The following is a 16,734-nucleotide window of genomic DNA, read 5'->3' on the forward strand; positions in this document are numbered from 1 at the left end:
TTGCAGTCCTATAATTTCACGCCATATTCCTAATAAATAAAACTTCAAATTACTTTTTGTTTTGTTTTTAAAAATTGATAAATATTATTGTACGAGTAAGGCTAAGTTACAAATTATTTTATAACATTTTTACAAATTGTTAATATGCTCAACTTCTTATTGGTTTCCATTTAGGCTTACCATTAACGTCATTTTTTTCATTTACCAATAACCACTCATTACATCAACAATTTATAAAACTTTTTGTAAAAATGTTTGTATTTCTAGCATTACTCTTATTATAAAGTTTATGCATTAAATTATGACATTCCTAAAATCTCGCTCTTGTTTTGTGTTAAAGAATTGTAATGTAATTATAAGATTTATGAGTAAATATTAATTTAACAAATATTTTGAAAGTGTGAGAATGTAATTTTTTTAAAAAAAAAAAAACAAACCTACACAAGAGAAAAAATAAAAAATAAAAACACACCACTGAGTGTCAAGATTGTAGGTTTAACTAATTAAACTGTAATGAGATGAAAAGAGAGAGAACCACGTAGCTGTACTATCTAATCATTTTTCAAGATTTATTACGGGGTGGATCCATTTGTATTTGTAGCAGACGTAGCAATGTAGCACCACTCTTTCTCTTCGTAACATATGTTGCTCTACAACGCGACGCAGATACGCGTGGTTCTTGTTGTCAAGCAGCCACAGTATCTTATACAAATTCTATTCTAAAAATCCACCCAACCAAACTAAAATTAATGAAGAAAACTCCAAAAACTTCAACCAACCATAACTTCAACACAACCCCTAAAATTTCCACCTGTTGCTTCAACACAAGAAGATCAGAAAAACATGGTGGTCGGGTTAGCTCTTATTTGAAAAATACTGTGTAATTTGAGTGTTGACTTTCATATGAAATTCTTGAAAACCAAAAACCAAAACAAACAGAAAAAACAGGGTCTTTGATCATTCTTTGAGCAACTTCTCTTCTGAGTTCTCCTATTAATGGCACCCATTATTTTGTTGATAGTTTTATCATTTTTATTCACTCCTACCAGTACCCAAATTCAATCCAACGATGAAGGCTTCATTTCTGTGACCATATCAGAAAAGGGTCTTGATTTTGCCAAGGATGAGCTCATAGACAAGGCTATTTCCTCTATTATTCCCCTTCAACTGCCTGATATTGAGAAGTTTGTGAAAATCCCACTTGTTGGCAAAGTCTATATGCTTCTTTCAAATATTACAATTTTTCATGTTGATATTGCTTCCTCATATGTTAATACTGGAGAGACAGGTATTGTCTTAGTTGCTTCAGGTGCCACTGCAAATTTGAGCATGAATTGGCTGTATTCTTACCGTACTTGGTTGGTGCCAATTGCAATTACAGATGATGGGGATGCATCTGTTCAGGTTTTTCATTTAACTTTTGCACTAATTGTAGTAAATAAATAGGTATATTGTTGAGCTATGGTAGATATGTAGTTTTTCTTCTATTGGTTTGCCTTTGTCATAGTATTTGGAGTCTGTTTACCTCAAAATGAGTGGGCTGTGTAGGGGTAAAGTGCTTATTGCCACTATGTTTCAAGTTCCAGTCTTATTGCTGGTCCTATTTCACCTGAAACCAAACAAATTATATAGGATTTCTGCAAGTAACTAAAAATCCCTCATTAGTTTGTGGAGCATCCATAGCTGACCCTAAAATTTTGGGACTAAGGCTTGACTGTTTTTGTTTTTGTTCTGCAAGTTACCAAAATATATGTGATGAAGGGGTTCAATGATCAGTAATCTGCAAATAATCTTAATATGTCATCATGTCTGTTCATTTAAGCCTTACTGTCACAAAATAAATATCTTGATGACTAACATATTAATTTCAAACAAGCATCTTTAACAATCAAAGCATTAGGTGGATATACTAAATAAGATGAAACAAAATTCTTAAATGCCAAATGAGGAGATGATTTCAAAGATGAAAGAAAATGGCAAATAATGTAAGGGCGAATTATAAAAACAAATCTGTTTAGTAGCTGACATGAAATGAAACCTGTAAGAATACTCTGTTCTTAGCAAAAAGTGTCCAGGGAGTTTTTAACTTGAACTTTACTTTCTCATTAAGCAGTGCTGTTTCTGTGAAGGTTGAAGGTATGGAAGTAGGGGTAACTGCATCTCTGGAGAACCAAGAAGGAAATCTTAAGCTCTCTGTGCTAGAATGTGGATGTCATGTAAAATATATCTCAATAAAGGTGAATGGTGGAGCATCTTGGCTTTACCAAGGGTACACAATCTTCCTATATAATCTAGTTCTACCGATAAGCATTCAGTTCCCTCTGTTCTAGTAAGAAGGTTTATTTTTCTTGTGGTGGAGCATCAACTTAGATTCAAATTCAGATTTGCTTCTCTTCTTTGGTCAACATAATTTTTTATTTTTCAATTATTTGTTATGATTTCCATCAGATTATTTTCATTTATGGGGGAAGTTTGATAGCTACATAGATATTATAGATATGTAAGTGGTTTCAAGTGTGAAGTTGCTTCAGTTGGAGGTACTAGCATTGTAGTGGTAGAAGTTTGTGGTTAAATGATCATATTTACCATATCCAAAAGTTTAAACTATTGAGATATGGTAAATTTAATCATTTAACTACATACTTCTAACATGTAGACCATAGGAATATATTGTTAGAAGCTTCCCTTTTATTTCTCTTGTTCAGTTTCAAACCTTAACTTAATTTCAATCCAGCACACAAGATTTCTTTTGGGAACCGGTTTTAACTGGAGAGCCAAAAGTACAAGACTGGAAGTGTGTGGTACTAAATCATCAACTTATCAGTGTTCATGTGATTTCCTAGCCTGCTCATTCTGTAAATGTAAAGTTGATAATTTGTCAACCTCTCTTGGTTAGAATATCTGCCCTAAAGTAGTTTCATCGTGTTACTGGCATTTATAGTTGTATTTACTATTATGTAAGTGCTTACTTTTTCAACCCCCCCCAAAACAAAAAAAAATGAGCTTACTTTAAGGAAGCTCAAGTTAAACATGTCATATAGAGGTAGAGATCCCTTCCCACTTTAATCATACTAACTTCAAAACACCTCATTTAATTGATAATACACATCATATTTTGTTTGTTTATTACATTAATCTCTATTATTCTCTCTGTCTGAGTCTGCATTCCATGTTCTAATGTGTCTTACTAATTTAAAAGATTAACTACTTATGCACTTAAACTCCTTTACTTTTACTCCAGGGTGGTGGATGCTTTCGAAAAGAAAATAGCAACTGCAGTTGAAAATGCTATTTCCAAGAAAATCAGAGAAGGGATAATAAAGCTTGACTCCTCATTGCAATCAATTCCAAAACAAGTCCCAGTATACAGCATTGCTGTTTTAAATGTTACTTTTGTGGACAATCCTGTGATGAGTAATACTTCCATTGAATTTGAGATTAATGGTCTAGTAACCGCAAAGGATGCATTTGTAGTTTCAAACTATAACCATAAAGGATGGAAGGGTTCTTCTTCCTGCAGCAGTCCTGCTAAGATGATCCAGATCTCATTACAAGAAACGTTTTTTAATTCTATATCATTAGTTTACTTTGATGTAAGTTCTTTCACTGTCAACTCTTTGCTTTCTAACTCATTATTCAGGTGTAGTTGAAAGGATTTCTTTTGCTCTTTTAACAGTGCCAATATGGTATTTTGAAAATATCAAGCTATAAAACTGTGTTGCATTTTTTACGTTGTCAAGATGGGACATGTTACTTGAACTGGCTCTGGCTTTTTCTCAGTATCACCGAAGTGTCATATACTGGATTGAAACAGTTGCCTGGGCACTGACTTGCAATGGACATCCCCAAGTTGAAAATTTTTATTTTCTGTGATGCAATGAAGTTGGACACCTGAACTTATGTGTCTTTTGTGGTCAGGAAGATTATATGCACTGGATTTTTGACAACGTAACGGATCAGTCCATTTTGAACACTGCTGGATGGAGATACATTGTTCCTCAACTGTATGAGAAGTATCCAAATGATGACATGAATCTTAATATTTCTGTCTCTTCTCCACCAATCATAAAAGTTGCAAAGGATGACATCAATGCTTTTGTTAACTTAGATGTGACAATTGATGTTATTGATTCTGATGAAGTTATACCGGCTGCTTGCATCTCATTGGTAAACTTGTTTGAAATATCTGTTTGAAGAAGTTGTAAATTTTTATGCACTACAGTTCCTTACCTTTATTTGATTCTTTCCTCCTTTTCTTCTCTCATTTTCTAAGTCTCTTTTTTATTATGTATATTTAGAATCACCATTTCACATTATATCTGAAAGTTGACAATTGGACATATCAATATGTGCTTCATGAGAATCAGTGTGTGCTATTTGTTGGTGCAGGAGATAAGTACATCGGGCTCTGCAGAAATCTTGAGGAATAATTTAGCTGGTAGTGTCAGATTGAAAGACTTCTCTATGTACTTGAAGTGGAGTGAGATTGGTGACTTGCAGATGCATCTTCTTCAGGTTAGTGCCATCTTGGTCTCTGTCAGATCAAACATATTGTTGTTAGGAAATTGAAGAGAAATAGAAAGCCAAAAAGTGACCAAAATTTTCTTTGAAGTTTATTTATATAATTTATTATTTTATCTAAGATAGAAATTCTACTCTAACCTAACTAAGTGTATGTGTATGAATCTCTCTCCTGGAAACTTGAACTCCGGCCCTTACCCCCCCTACCCCCACCCTATAAGAACTTGTATTTGCGAAGTGACCATCACGCCAAGGGTGCATGGCGGTTACAAGTTTCTGAAGTTGACAGTTCGGTTAGTGTTGTTGCTGTTCTTGTTTTTTTTTTTTTTTTTTTTTTTTTTTTTAATCATTTAGACATACTTCCTAGTGGCACAGAAACTCTGACTATTTATATTTATATCAAGCACCATAAATATTCAGAGAGTGATGGACATGGTGATCTAGGAGTCTGAGTCAGTGAGCTAAAAGATGCATAGTTCTGGATCTCATTAGTCTTAGCTGTTCATTCAGTAATAATCCCTTGTGAGCACTTCTGCACCCATGGCCCATGGGTGGGGGAAAGGAGGTTTAAAATAGGTTCTGGGAAACTTTTATTTTTTATATTTACCAAATTATACTGTGAATGTCATGTTTATTGTAAGATAAAAGTATTTGAGACAACAATCAATTTAGTTCCTCTTGTTTATTGCATTCTCTTAATCAAATAAATGGGCATTACTTTCTTGCTATAAATCTCATTAAATGTTGATCTTTGCAGCCAGTAATGTCAACTATCCTGAAAACCATTTTCTTGCCATATGTGAACTTACACCTAAGAAGAGGATTTCCTCTGCCAATCCTTCATGGTTTTACACTTCAGGATGCTGAAATTGTCTACACAGATTCAACGGTTATAGTTTACAGCGATCTGGCCTCCACAAAACAATACTTATATGCTGCTATGTAAACAAAATACACTTCTATGCTGTGCTTACAAATTTAGAATTGTAAATGTAGTGTTTTCAAGTGTTTTAAGTTTTGTCATCAATATTGTATAAGAGATGCTTGTACAAAAAATTTGTAACATTTGGAGCACTGGGAAGAGGTAGTGGCGAGTTCACATCTCAGATAAAAATGTGGAAAGATAACACAAATTGGTAAAGTAAAAAATTTGAGATTTTGCTTGTGAAGGATAAATGAATGCGTGTGTGTGTTTTTTTTTTTTTTTTTTTTTTTTTTTTTTTTTTTTTTTTTTTTTTTTCATTTTGGAGTAAGAACCTATGTGAAAATGGTTAAAAAAATCAAACTAATTTACCTATTAGGCCCGGGGTTGTGAAGGGCCAGACCCGAATCAACTACATGCCTAGCAAATCAGTTTCAATTACTTCATCTAACTCAGCTTCTAACTGAAGTCCAAGTTGATTTTTTTTTTTTTGGTCCTAGTAGGGTAAAAAAATATTCTCCAAGGAGATCAAGGACCACCCTCTTTGATCGCTTTTGTTTTTGTGTGCCAGTGTCTTTTGACCTGCCACTTTTAGAAAACCTACTGTGGGATGCATCCAAATAAACATAGGGGTATATAAGAGGAAATTCATCTGAAACAGGACGGATTGAGATCCGGTGCAATAGCTAGGGCTATTGTACCATGCAATAGAAAATTAATGGTTGCAATTAAAAGTTATAAAAGTCATTTTTAATCTCAGTTTTTGAATAAAAAAGTTTTTAACATTTAAATTTTTACCATTTCACTTTTACACTTTATTTTTTAACTTCTCTTTCACACACTTATAGTTAATTACACGGTGCAATAGCATATTACTATTATGAATATGCTATTGCACTGAATTTCAATCCTATTAAGACTAGCCTAAGATAGTATGTAATAGACTGGTCGGAGATAATCACAGGCTGCACTTGCTGTGGCTGGCCTATCTCATCCCATCAAATTGTCCCATTAGCCGAAAGTAGCCTTGTAGGGCAATAATGCTCCCTACCATGTTACACTTGGCGTTAAAGATAAACACCCCCCCCCCCCTCTCTCTCTCTCTCTCTCTCTCTCTCTCTCTGAAGGAGGTAGGCGATAACTCTCAATTTTCTCTCTTCATTTTCTCTAATTTGCAGTTGACTTGAGTTTTGGAGTGCTCACTATTGCCTAGTGCAGCATTATTTCCTTCTGGGCTTGACCCTAGCTATGTTGGGCTTCACTTGAACTTCTTTCCCATAGAGTCATGTCCCTTATATTCCCAGGCCCAGCCCTTAGTTGCCCGAGCTGGAGAGCCCTGGTGCCATACCATTTCTCTTGCGAGTCGAGTGTTGAGGATTAGGGGTTTGGCTCATCAATAAAGAAATTTATTGTAATGAGTTAATAAATAGCGACTACATTAACAGACATTATTTCAATTAGCGCATATTATTGTAGGAAGAGAGAACAAAAACTACCTTGATGGGCTTTGATTTCCTACTTCATTTCAAAACTTATGTATGTCAAAGTGATTAGTAAATTTTTTTTTTTTTTTTTTTTTAAAAAAAAAAGGAAAAATGAAGGCCAAAGTGCCAAAGTGCCAAACTACACTTTTGGTCCTCCAATAATGGGGTAATTTCAATTTTGCTTCTCATATATCAAGTCAATTTTGTAATAGATAAAATTCTCAGCGCTAACTGTAGCTTTCTATTGTAGAACATGTTAGGCAGTTGGTTGTTAAGAGTTGTTTAGAAGAATTTGGTTAATCTGTTGTAATTACATCGATTTTGTTAGTATATATTTCTGTAATTAATCCTACTCCTCTGGTGTATAAGGACTTCTCTGTACAGAACAGTAAATAAATGAGAATTCAGCATCATACTCTCTCTCTGTCTCTCTAAACCTCCTGCTCTATTCTTCATCCTATCATCTTCTTTCTTGTTTAGTGTTAGAAACTGTCACGTCTCTGATGCATTTCCTTCAAAACCAGCATAAATTTCGACTTCACCAATTAATCCCACAATGTATGCATCATCATCTTTGAAAATTTGGAAATTACTAATGTGTGAACCAAGCTTCAGTAACTTGTCATCACATTCAAAACCTACACTGTCCCTGACATCCAAATGCACAAGCTTCTTGCAGCCCCGCAGAATTCTCTTCAAACTCGTCCGACTGATGTTTGCCTGTCTCAGGTTTAAGTACTTTATGTTTGGCAAAAGGGTGGGAATGGCTGCTGCTGCACGTCTCCCAATATATGCTGTAGAATCAATGTCTAACTGGCAGAAATTCTTGCAGTGAAGGCTGATTCCTTCAAGTATCTTAACCATGTTAATGGAATTTCCAAGTTTCAACAGCTCTAGATTTTTCCACTTACGTATGAGTTTTGGCAAAACAAATGAAGAATTGTCCCATATCGCAGGTGGAAAATACAGAGCCTTCAATGCAGGGCACCTGGAAACAATGAATTGCATCAATGACAAAACTAGAAATGGCAACCTTCAATACGTATTAGCAAGATCTGCTAAAAATCTATACTATGACCTGGGCAATTGCAAAGATTAGGTAAGCAGCAAGGATGAGACAAAAAGTAATGTTGCACCTTCATTCAAATTTAGGTTTAAAATTCCTGAAAATCATTCAGGACTTTAGCCTATTTTTATTCTTTGTGACATACAAGAGTGAGCCTGAACAACATTGCCAACCCGCCTGTTAGAAGTAACCATTTGACCATGTGCACATCCATGACACCACATATAAGAACAGTGAACGAAGGAAAGGGTAAAACTATGACATTGTGAGCAGTTGACAATGGGAAATGATATCTGTTAAACTATTTTTCATTATATTTCTAATTATCCCTCTCACATGGTGGGTTTCAAGCATTATCCACTATGTTAATAGTTTTTTTAGGACACGAGACTTTTTAATAAGCATTAAGAATATTCAAACTAAACAAAAAGTTAGCATTAATGCCTTTTATAATAAAAAATTAAAAATTAAAAAAATTAGGTAAGGTATAAAACTTACTCGTTTGCAAGATATCTTAACACCTCCTCTGTGCATAAGGTAGGTAGCATGACTGTAGTAGCATTTCCTTGGCTACGCTTGATAATGGACTTGAAAAATGCATAAGCTGAAGAAAAATGGTACCAAGACTGATGACCATACTTGATTTCTTGAAAATTAATAGTTTGCCAGCATGAAGGATCAAGGCTCACTCTGTACCATGACTTGCACACAAAAGGAATGACAATTAGCAGTGATTTCGTGCCCAATCTTGTAACCACGTTCACCAAACAGTCCTTGTTCAAATCCTCCCATTTTGGACCAGCCTTCTATAACATACCAAATCACTCATATTCTAGATCACAATTGTTTTCAAAATAAACAGCAAATCAAACTTAAGTTATACGCTTGGACCCCAAGGGAGAGTCCAATATAACAAAGACATAGAGAATTAATCCATTAGAGAATATCAATAAACTACAATTTAATCTGGGAGAGACTAAAGAGATGTTCCTGCAAATTCATGAAATATGATACGTACTGAGAAAAGTAACGAAGAAGAAGATGAAATCTTTCTTTATATAAAGTAGCTAGAGAACATGAAATGATTTTCTTTTCTACGACATAATTGAATGTCTAGAAACCCACTCCTCCAACTTTTCCACTAATCAAAAACCTTAATTAAAATGTGACTTTAAAGCTTCACTGACAGTACTCTAAAACCCCAACATATATCAAACATATTTGACTTTTGACTATTATTAAAACATAGACAACACTGACAGCTTCACCCGATGGGTAATGTTACTACAAAATATTTTAAACATATTAGTTGCACTAAACGAAATGAAAAACAAAATACTCTCTAAATTTATACATCTATTTGGATGTTGCTCATGGGCATGAGAATAAACTGCTTGAGAAATGCTACGTCTACAACAATTCCTAGATGGCAATTTGTTATTGGTTGTTATGGGTGGACAAAAAAGTCATTTCAGTGACGGGACCAAATTAGAACCAGTAACAACTTGTTACCTAGGATTTGTTGTGAAATTATAATAAAAATATTGTGCAGCATTACTCTAAATTGCTTAGCCCATTAGGGGTGAATGTCCCTGGATTATTCGGCATTTGATTCTAGTGGGTGGGGTCAATTGGCCATAGCTTAAACCGGGCAAAATGAAAAAATGTTTTTAGTCTAGAACAAGAAAGGAAAGAAAAAATGTACGTTTTTATATTTATGTTCTTATGCATATTTGACATATTTCTCTATTTTCAACAACAACAATGTTATTAACAAAATAGTACTAAAATGTGAAGCAACAAAATCACAATCAGGATTTTAATTATACTAAACAAATTCTACTTTACCACCACGTAATCAAAATCAAAACAAACCTTAACCAAAAAGTAACACAAAATGAAAATGTTTTTACTTTTTTAGTCTTGAACAGGAATTCTTACTAATATTTGACATATTTTTTCAACAACAACAATGTTTTTAATCAAAACAAATTAGAACTAAAATGTGAAGCAACAAATCAGAATCGGAATTCTAATTAAACTAAACAAAATTCTACTTGACCACCCAGTAATCAAAATCAAAACAGAACCTAACCAAAAAGAAAGAAAGAAAAGTACAGATTATTACCTCTGAAGGAAGGAGACGACGGCGTTTTGGTGGTGTTTCAGGATTCGAATCCATGAGGTCTTCTGGTCCGAAGTCTTCGTCATTGGGAGCTGGTGTTCGGGTCGGGTGTTCTTCAGGAACAATTTGGGGCTCCGAAACGAGTCCGAGGGAGAATGAGCAAGTGGGTTCGTCTGAGTATCCTTCCAGTTCCATGGAGGAGGAAGAGAGTCGTGAATTTGGGGAAATGTTGGACTGCGTCTGCGTGAGTGTTGTGTGTGTGTTTTGTTTTTGTTCTCGTTTTGGACTGCCGAGTATCGTGTTTTGTTTGTTCTTGTTTTTGTTTTTTTCGTTCTCGTTCTCCTTTTTTTCTTTTTTTCTTTTTTCTTTTTTCTTTTTTTCTTTTTTTAAGATTTGGATTTGGTGAAAATAAAATAACCAAAATACACTCCTGTGTTCCTCAAAAAAAATAAAAAATAAAAAATACACTCCTGTAATTTTATTATTATAATTATTGATTTTTAAATAAAAATAATAATAATAATTCACTTGAGTTTTTTTTTTTTTTAAATACAACAATACTTATTAGAACAAGCACGAAAATAGTAATATTAGTGTTTTAAACCAGGTTTATAATATATTACATAACCAAAGTACAACTACAAAAGTTATGCATTTTTATAGTTGTAGACTGGAGTTATAAACGTGATTTAAAACACTAAAATTACTATTTTTGTGTGTGTTTTAATAAGTATTATTGTTTACTAAAAAAAAATAGAGATGTTTATCTCACATTGGTTGTGTGTGTCTAGTGTTTACTTGAGTCTTTTGTTGGAAACAAATGAATTGTGTGGGTTGAATTATAGTATCACATTTTTTTAATCAACCAAGTTCAAAATTCACCCATATCACACAATATAAAGTTGTGCAGAAAAACTCAACGCGCACTCTTGGCGCAATGGTCACTTCACAAGTATAAATGCTTATAGGGTGTAGGGAGCAACGTTGTAACAATTATGATGTTCGCTCCTGATAATGCTCTTTATCATCAGACCAAGACACCAATTGATTTTTGGTATAAGTGGGGATTAAATCTCAGATTTCTTATTCAACTATTAGAGACTTTATCAGTTGAAATATACCCTTAAATTATGTTAGAGTATAATTTCTATTTTGTATAAAAAAAATAAAAAATAAAAAAAAGTTGTGTAAAAATATATGATTGTTACGATAATTATATAATCTACACTGACACTATTTATTTTTACATCAATTGTATATTCTTACATGGATACTATTTATTTTGTATTTATTTTTTATTATTTCTTTACACATTTCAAAGATGAAGGAAGAGAATAGATGGTGGTTGTTGTGTGTAAAGAAAGAGAAATAATTTTAAAAATCAATAAAATTTTGATATTTTAATGAAATGTAATGTAAAATAAATAATCTTATGTAAAGTATTTTTGAAAAATAAGTATATAAAAAGAAAAAGTAGGTTCTTATGCTATAATATGAAAGATTTTCTGCATGAGCTAATATAAATTCTCTAATATTTTAAATGAAAAAAAGAAAAGAAAAAAAGAATGATATTAGAATATTTATGTTGTTGTTGTTGTTACTATTATTATTATTATTGTAAGAACTGGGTTTAGCAACCTAAGCCCACTTAGAATATTAGTGTTGTATTTTAACCCAAACCCAAACAATAGAATTGTTTTGTGTAGAAGTGGGAAGACAATTACAATTTAGTTGCAGGCTAAGCCTAAGGCTAGTGAAGTAGATTTCAGATACAGAGGAACAAATCAGGTAGTTCTCCTCGGTCACTTCTGAGGAAGAGTTCTTAAGTAGGTCTTAGTAAAGATTTTATCAAGTTATACACTATTCACTTTTCTATTTCTTACTCTCTTTTTCTCAGTCTCCCCTAAACTGCAGAGCTTCTTTCCTCTTATATATCATCCTTCTTATCATCCTAGCCCTCCCCTTGTACGCCTCAAAACTCTTCCTTGAATACTTGTCCCATCAAGGTTCTGCTAAAGGTGGTAGAAGGGGTTGCTAGTTGTAAAGACACTGTTCAGGGGCTACTTCTTCATGAATGCCATTGATAAGATTGTTATAGAGCATTCAATGCGGGGGTGGAATGTAAACCCTTTCAAGAAGCTTCATCCCACCGTACCGATCCTCTCCTAAAATTCTATTTCTCCCATTCAGGTGCTCATAAGATGCTAAGTCCCTTTCTTGTCCTCTTCTTGGGTAGACCAACTCCTCGGGTCAGATGCACTTTTCAAATGAGTTGGTGCAAGACATCCCGCTCCTTATTCTTCTTGGTCCTCGGACGCCCCACAATTATTATTATTATGGATTTAAAACTATTTTGGTCCCTGAACTTTACCAAAAATTTCTTTTTCGTCCATAAACTTTAAAATTATTTTTTTATTCTTAAATTTTGTAAAGAGTTTTTTTTAATAGTTTAGAGACAAAAATAGGGATAAAATAGAATTGTTCTCAATAGTTTAAGGATTAAAAACAAACTTTGAGTAAAGTGTAGGATATAAAGTAAAACATTTTCAATAGTTTAGGGATGAAAAATGAATTTTTCAATTGTTTAGGAACGCAAAATAAAAATTTCAAAGTTTAGAAATGAAAAACAAACATTTGATAAAATTTAGGAACCAAAATATTATTTTACCCATTACTTTTCATTTGTGATTAACAGCACAATAAGTTTAGTTTTGGGTTTCAACTGGTGGGGAAAGCAAAGCACCAAATGTTGTTCAAATTTTGGTTTAAATTTGGGAAAGTTCCAAATGCATATTTGTATTGGTGAGTGATTTGCCAATGTGTAATTTTTTTTATTGGACAATTATAGGTTTACATTGTACTATCACGGTAAGATTTATATTGTAAACTAACAAAATGTGCACAACATTTTACACATTTGCAAAAAGTGTATAATATTTTATACATTTGCATAAAAGTGTACAATATTGTATACATTTACATAAAAGTGTATAATATTGTACACATTTGTTTAGAGACAATGTAAATTTTACATTGATAGTACAATGTAAACTAATAATTTTTGTTTTATTAATAACTTGTTACTAAAAAAATATCGAGTCACATATACAAGAAAATTAATAGAACTAGACAACAAAAAATAAATAATATTTTTTAAAAAACTTTAGGAACTACAATTACTCATTTGAAATGATAGGGACTTAAGCAAATGTCAGGAACTAAAAGCCCTCAACATATAATGTTTAAGGACAAACTGTGTACTTAAAGTACAGTACTTTGCTCAACAAAATTGTTAAAATAGATAGAAAATGGACAAAATGGAAAGAAAAAAAAAGGGTTAACTTGGCAACAAAAAAATTCAAGGGATAATGCATTACACCAAAAATAAAAAAACACAACCCTTAGGGTCTATTTCGATTAAGGGGGGAGGGAAAGGGAGTGGAGGGGAGTAGAATATAATTAATTGAAAACAGATTAATTTTGAATCAACTCTACTTTACTCCTCTCTTATTTCCAAGCATTACCAAGAATTTTCAAAGACATTCAATTTGCCTCTTGAATTTGAATACAAACAAAACTTAGGTTACGTTTGGTACACTGAATGAAGATTATGACATGAATTGTAATCTTTATTACTAGCAATAAAGTGTGTTGTAATGTAATAACTAAATATATTCATTAGTTTGGTTGTGAGTTATAACATTAGAATGAAACTTAACATTTATTTTAGGAAATTTCTTACTCATACAATTATATCTTCTTAAAAATTGTTATTTTTAAATTTAAGAGAGATATGTGTTATTTTTTATTTTTATAATTGTTAGATGTATATGGAAAGTTTGTTTATTTGGAAATATATTAAGTTTTGAAATTATTGCACTTACTAAGGAATAGCTAATACAACCTGTAGGGACACGATTCGCAACGAACCACAACAGTGTTGGGTTCGCAAGTAAAAAGGCCCAGACAATATCATTTGTAGAGAGTGGGTTTGAAAGGCTAGGCCTTGGTTACCTGGCGGTGGGTTTTTTTTTTTGTGGTGGTCATACATGTTTAAGGTGTTTTCACCCCTGGAGTCTTTCTCTTAGAGGTGGGTTGGGAGGCCCTCACTTTTGGCCATTTTTCCTAGCCTCCTATCCAGATTACTTACTTTTTCTTTTATACTAGCCTGCGTTCGCTTTCCTTCGTCCACGTGTAGGGTCGACCTTTCCAAGACTGATACTTGTCCCGTCAGTCCAAACCCAAAGTCGTTGGGGATGGTTGATAAAGCTGAAGAATATGGCTCTGTTCGGTGTAGAGCATTGTATGGGAAGGGTAGTAAGGGCAGCTTTTCCTAGATATTTTAGATTTTCTTTCAAGTTTGTTCCTATACCGTGTTTGCCCTTCTTCTCGGTGAAACCTTGGGTTAGCCGAGGACTGAACTGTCCTCGGCTGCCTCTCCGAGCCATTTTGTGCTTTGTATTATTGAGCCTGGGCCCTAGCCTTCTTTGGTTTGGGCCTCAGGACTCCCCATGAGTAAGTGGGCCTGGCCCATAAATTATTGGGCCTCACACAACCTTTTAAAGAGGAATAGTTATTCCTTATTTTGAAGAATAACTATTCATGAGGAATGACTATTCCTTATAATAAAAACATAATCAAACTAAATAATAACTAAACCATAGGAATAACTATTACATTACAACGCCTATTACAGTCTACCAAACATGCTCTTAACATTGTTTGCACTCTTTTCCCTTAAAGCTAATTAGCGGCTACATTGTGTCAATTATATACACTAGAGTGATTGAGCGACAAATGGTAGATAGATAATAACCACAAAGAGAGAATTGAAATAGGGGACTTGGGGGAATCGGAGAACTTTCAAATGGTGTTAATTATTGTTTGTGTTTAGGGGGTCAAAATGGATAGTTTTTAAAATCTTAGTAATACATGCTATTATTAATTGAAATTTCACTCTAGGGGAGGGGAGAATTTTGTGTTTTAACCAATTTTTTTTACTATTAAACTTGATGATGAAGATAATATGAATATATTTGACATTTTTTTTTGTTTGCAAATTTTATGTTGGTTAACCAAACTATTACAAAATGACAACCAAAATACCTATTAGTTACTTCTCAAAAAAAAAAAAAAAAAAAAAAAAAAAAAAAAAAAAAAAAAAACAAAACCGATTAGTTTTGACTTTTTTTTCTTCATATTTTTCATTTAACAAAATATAAGACAATATGTGAGAAGACCCCAACCTTCAGATCTTGAATGAATACGTAAATTGTGTATTATTATTTCTCATAAACTACGGCTCAATTGTCAATATTTTTCCTCTTAAATTGAAGATTTTACATTAAATTTTTTCGCTTATTTTAATTATATGGAAAAATAAGAAATTCATAAACTTTACAAAAAAGAATAAAAAATTTTAAATTCTACCAGACAAAAATCAAAATTACCTTAAACTCTCTTTAGGCAATTTACACTCAAATCTAAAATGAAAAACATCCCTTTATTTCTTTTCTTTTTTTTAGAAAAAAGTGTTGTGTTTACAACATAAGTAGAACCAAAAAAAAGAAAAAAGAAAAAAAAGAGAGAGGAAATTATAAGGCTTTTACCCTTGGCATAATTTAAGAAATTACAGCACTCTAATTCTTAGGGTTCGCTTGTTATCTTTAGTTCTCTAGTGACTTATTTGGGTAAATATAGTTTTTGATAACTTTTATATTAGGCAAAGGCTAAAATGCAAAACAAACCCTCTAAGTTTTACCAGAATTCATTTTAGTTCTCTAATTTTGTTTTCGTTCATTTCAGTTAAGGGTGTGTATGGGTTGGGTTGAGAAGTTTTTTAAACCTCAATCACCATGGTGGGTTAAGAAATTCAACTCAACACAACTCATCATAGGGGCCCAACCCAACCCACGTGGATAGGTTGGATTGGGTTGGACCCATGGGTTGGACAAATATTTTTAATTACTATTATTAATATTAAATTGAGAATTAAAACAACATGACCACAAATAAAAGCAAATTTATAACCAAATAATCCTGAACATAACACCAAACCAACATAAACTATATGAGAAAAACTTAGGGTTTAATTTTAATTTAGGAAGAGGAGTAAAAAAGTAAATAACAAAATTGTATAATATATTTTTAAATTTAAATATATATTAAATATAGGTGGATTGGGTTGAATTATGTAGATTTGTGAATTTTATGATCTGAACCCAACCTAAGCCACTGTAAAATTTTTTTTTACAACCCAACCCAACCCACTAACCCCTAAAAGCTGACCTAACATGGCTGGTTGGATTACATCAGGTCGGTTTTTGCTGCACACCCCTAATTTATGTCATCTAAGTCCCAAGTTTATTCAATTAAAGTCTCTTCGTCAAAATTTTTATTATTATTTTTAATTATGGAAAACATTTATTAATTTAAAAATTTTGAAAAAAAAGAAGAATAACATTTAGATAATTAATCGCAATATTTAACAAAATTTGATGTAGAGGCTTTAATTGAATAGACTTGAAATTTAAAGGACTGAAATGAATGAAAAAAAAAAAAATTAGAAGGCTGGAATAAATTTTGGTAAAAAATAGATGGTGAATTTTGCATTTTA

At 32.7% G+C, this 16,734-nt stretch overlaps 2 protein-coding genes across 5 annotated transcripts; one reads left to right on the forward strand and one right to left on the reverse strand.

The window, feature by feature from the left end:
- Window positions 1-736: 736 nt before the first annotated feature.
- Window positions 737-5,690, forward strand: LOC126694485 (putative BPI/LBP family protein At1g04970). Its single transcript, XM_050390802.1, has 6 exons — window positions 737-1,404; window positions 2,130-2,269; window positions 3,242-3,593; window positions 3,919-4,167; window positions 4,390-4,515; window positions 5,279-5,690. The coding sequence occupies exons 1-6, from the start codon at window positions 997-999 to the stop codon at window positions 5,465-5,467; spliced, it is 1,464 nt and encodes a 487-aa protein (XP_050246759.1). The 5' UTR covers window positions 737-996; the 3' UTR covers window positions 5,468-5,690.
- A 1,429-nt stretch (window positions 5,691-7,119) lies between these two features.
- LOC126694486 (F-box/LRR-repeat protein At3g48880-like) lies at window positions 7,120-10,423 on the reverse strand. 4 transcript variants are annotated; one of them, XM_050390805.1, is made up of 3 exons: window positions 10,122-10,423; window positions 8,492-8,694; window positions 7,120-7,915 (listed from the first exon to the last, which is right to left on the reverse strand). In XM_050390805.1, the coding sequence occupies exons 1-3, from the start codon at window positions 10,311-10,313 to the stop codon at window positions 7,420-7,422; spliced, it is 891 nt and encodes a 296-aa protein (XP_050246762.1). In that variant the 5' UTR covers window positions 10,314-10,423; the 3' UTR covers window positions 7,120-7,419. The 4 variants fall into 4 exon arrangements, with proteins under 4 accessions (XP_050246762.1, XP_050246761.1, XP_050246760.1 ...); XM_050390804.1 differs by having other exon boundaries at window positions 8,492-8,796; XM_050390803.1 differs by having other exon boundaries at window positions 8,492-8,799; window positions 10,122-10,422.
- Window positions 10,424-16,734: the final 6,311 nt, after the last annotated feature.

This window comes from Quercus robur, chromosome 8, assembly GCF_932294415.1.
Source record: "Quercus robur chromosome 8, dhQueRobu3.1, whole genome shotgun sequence".
NCBI lineage: Eukaryota > Viridiplantae > Streptophyta > Magnoliopsida > Fagales > Fagaceae > Quercus > Quercus robur.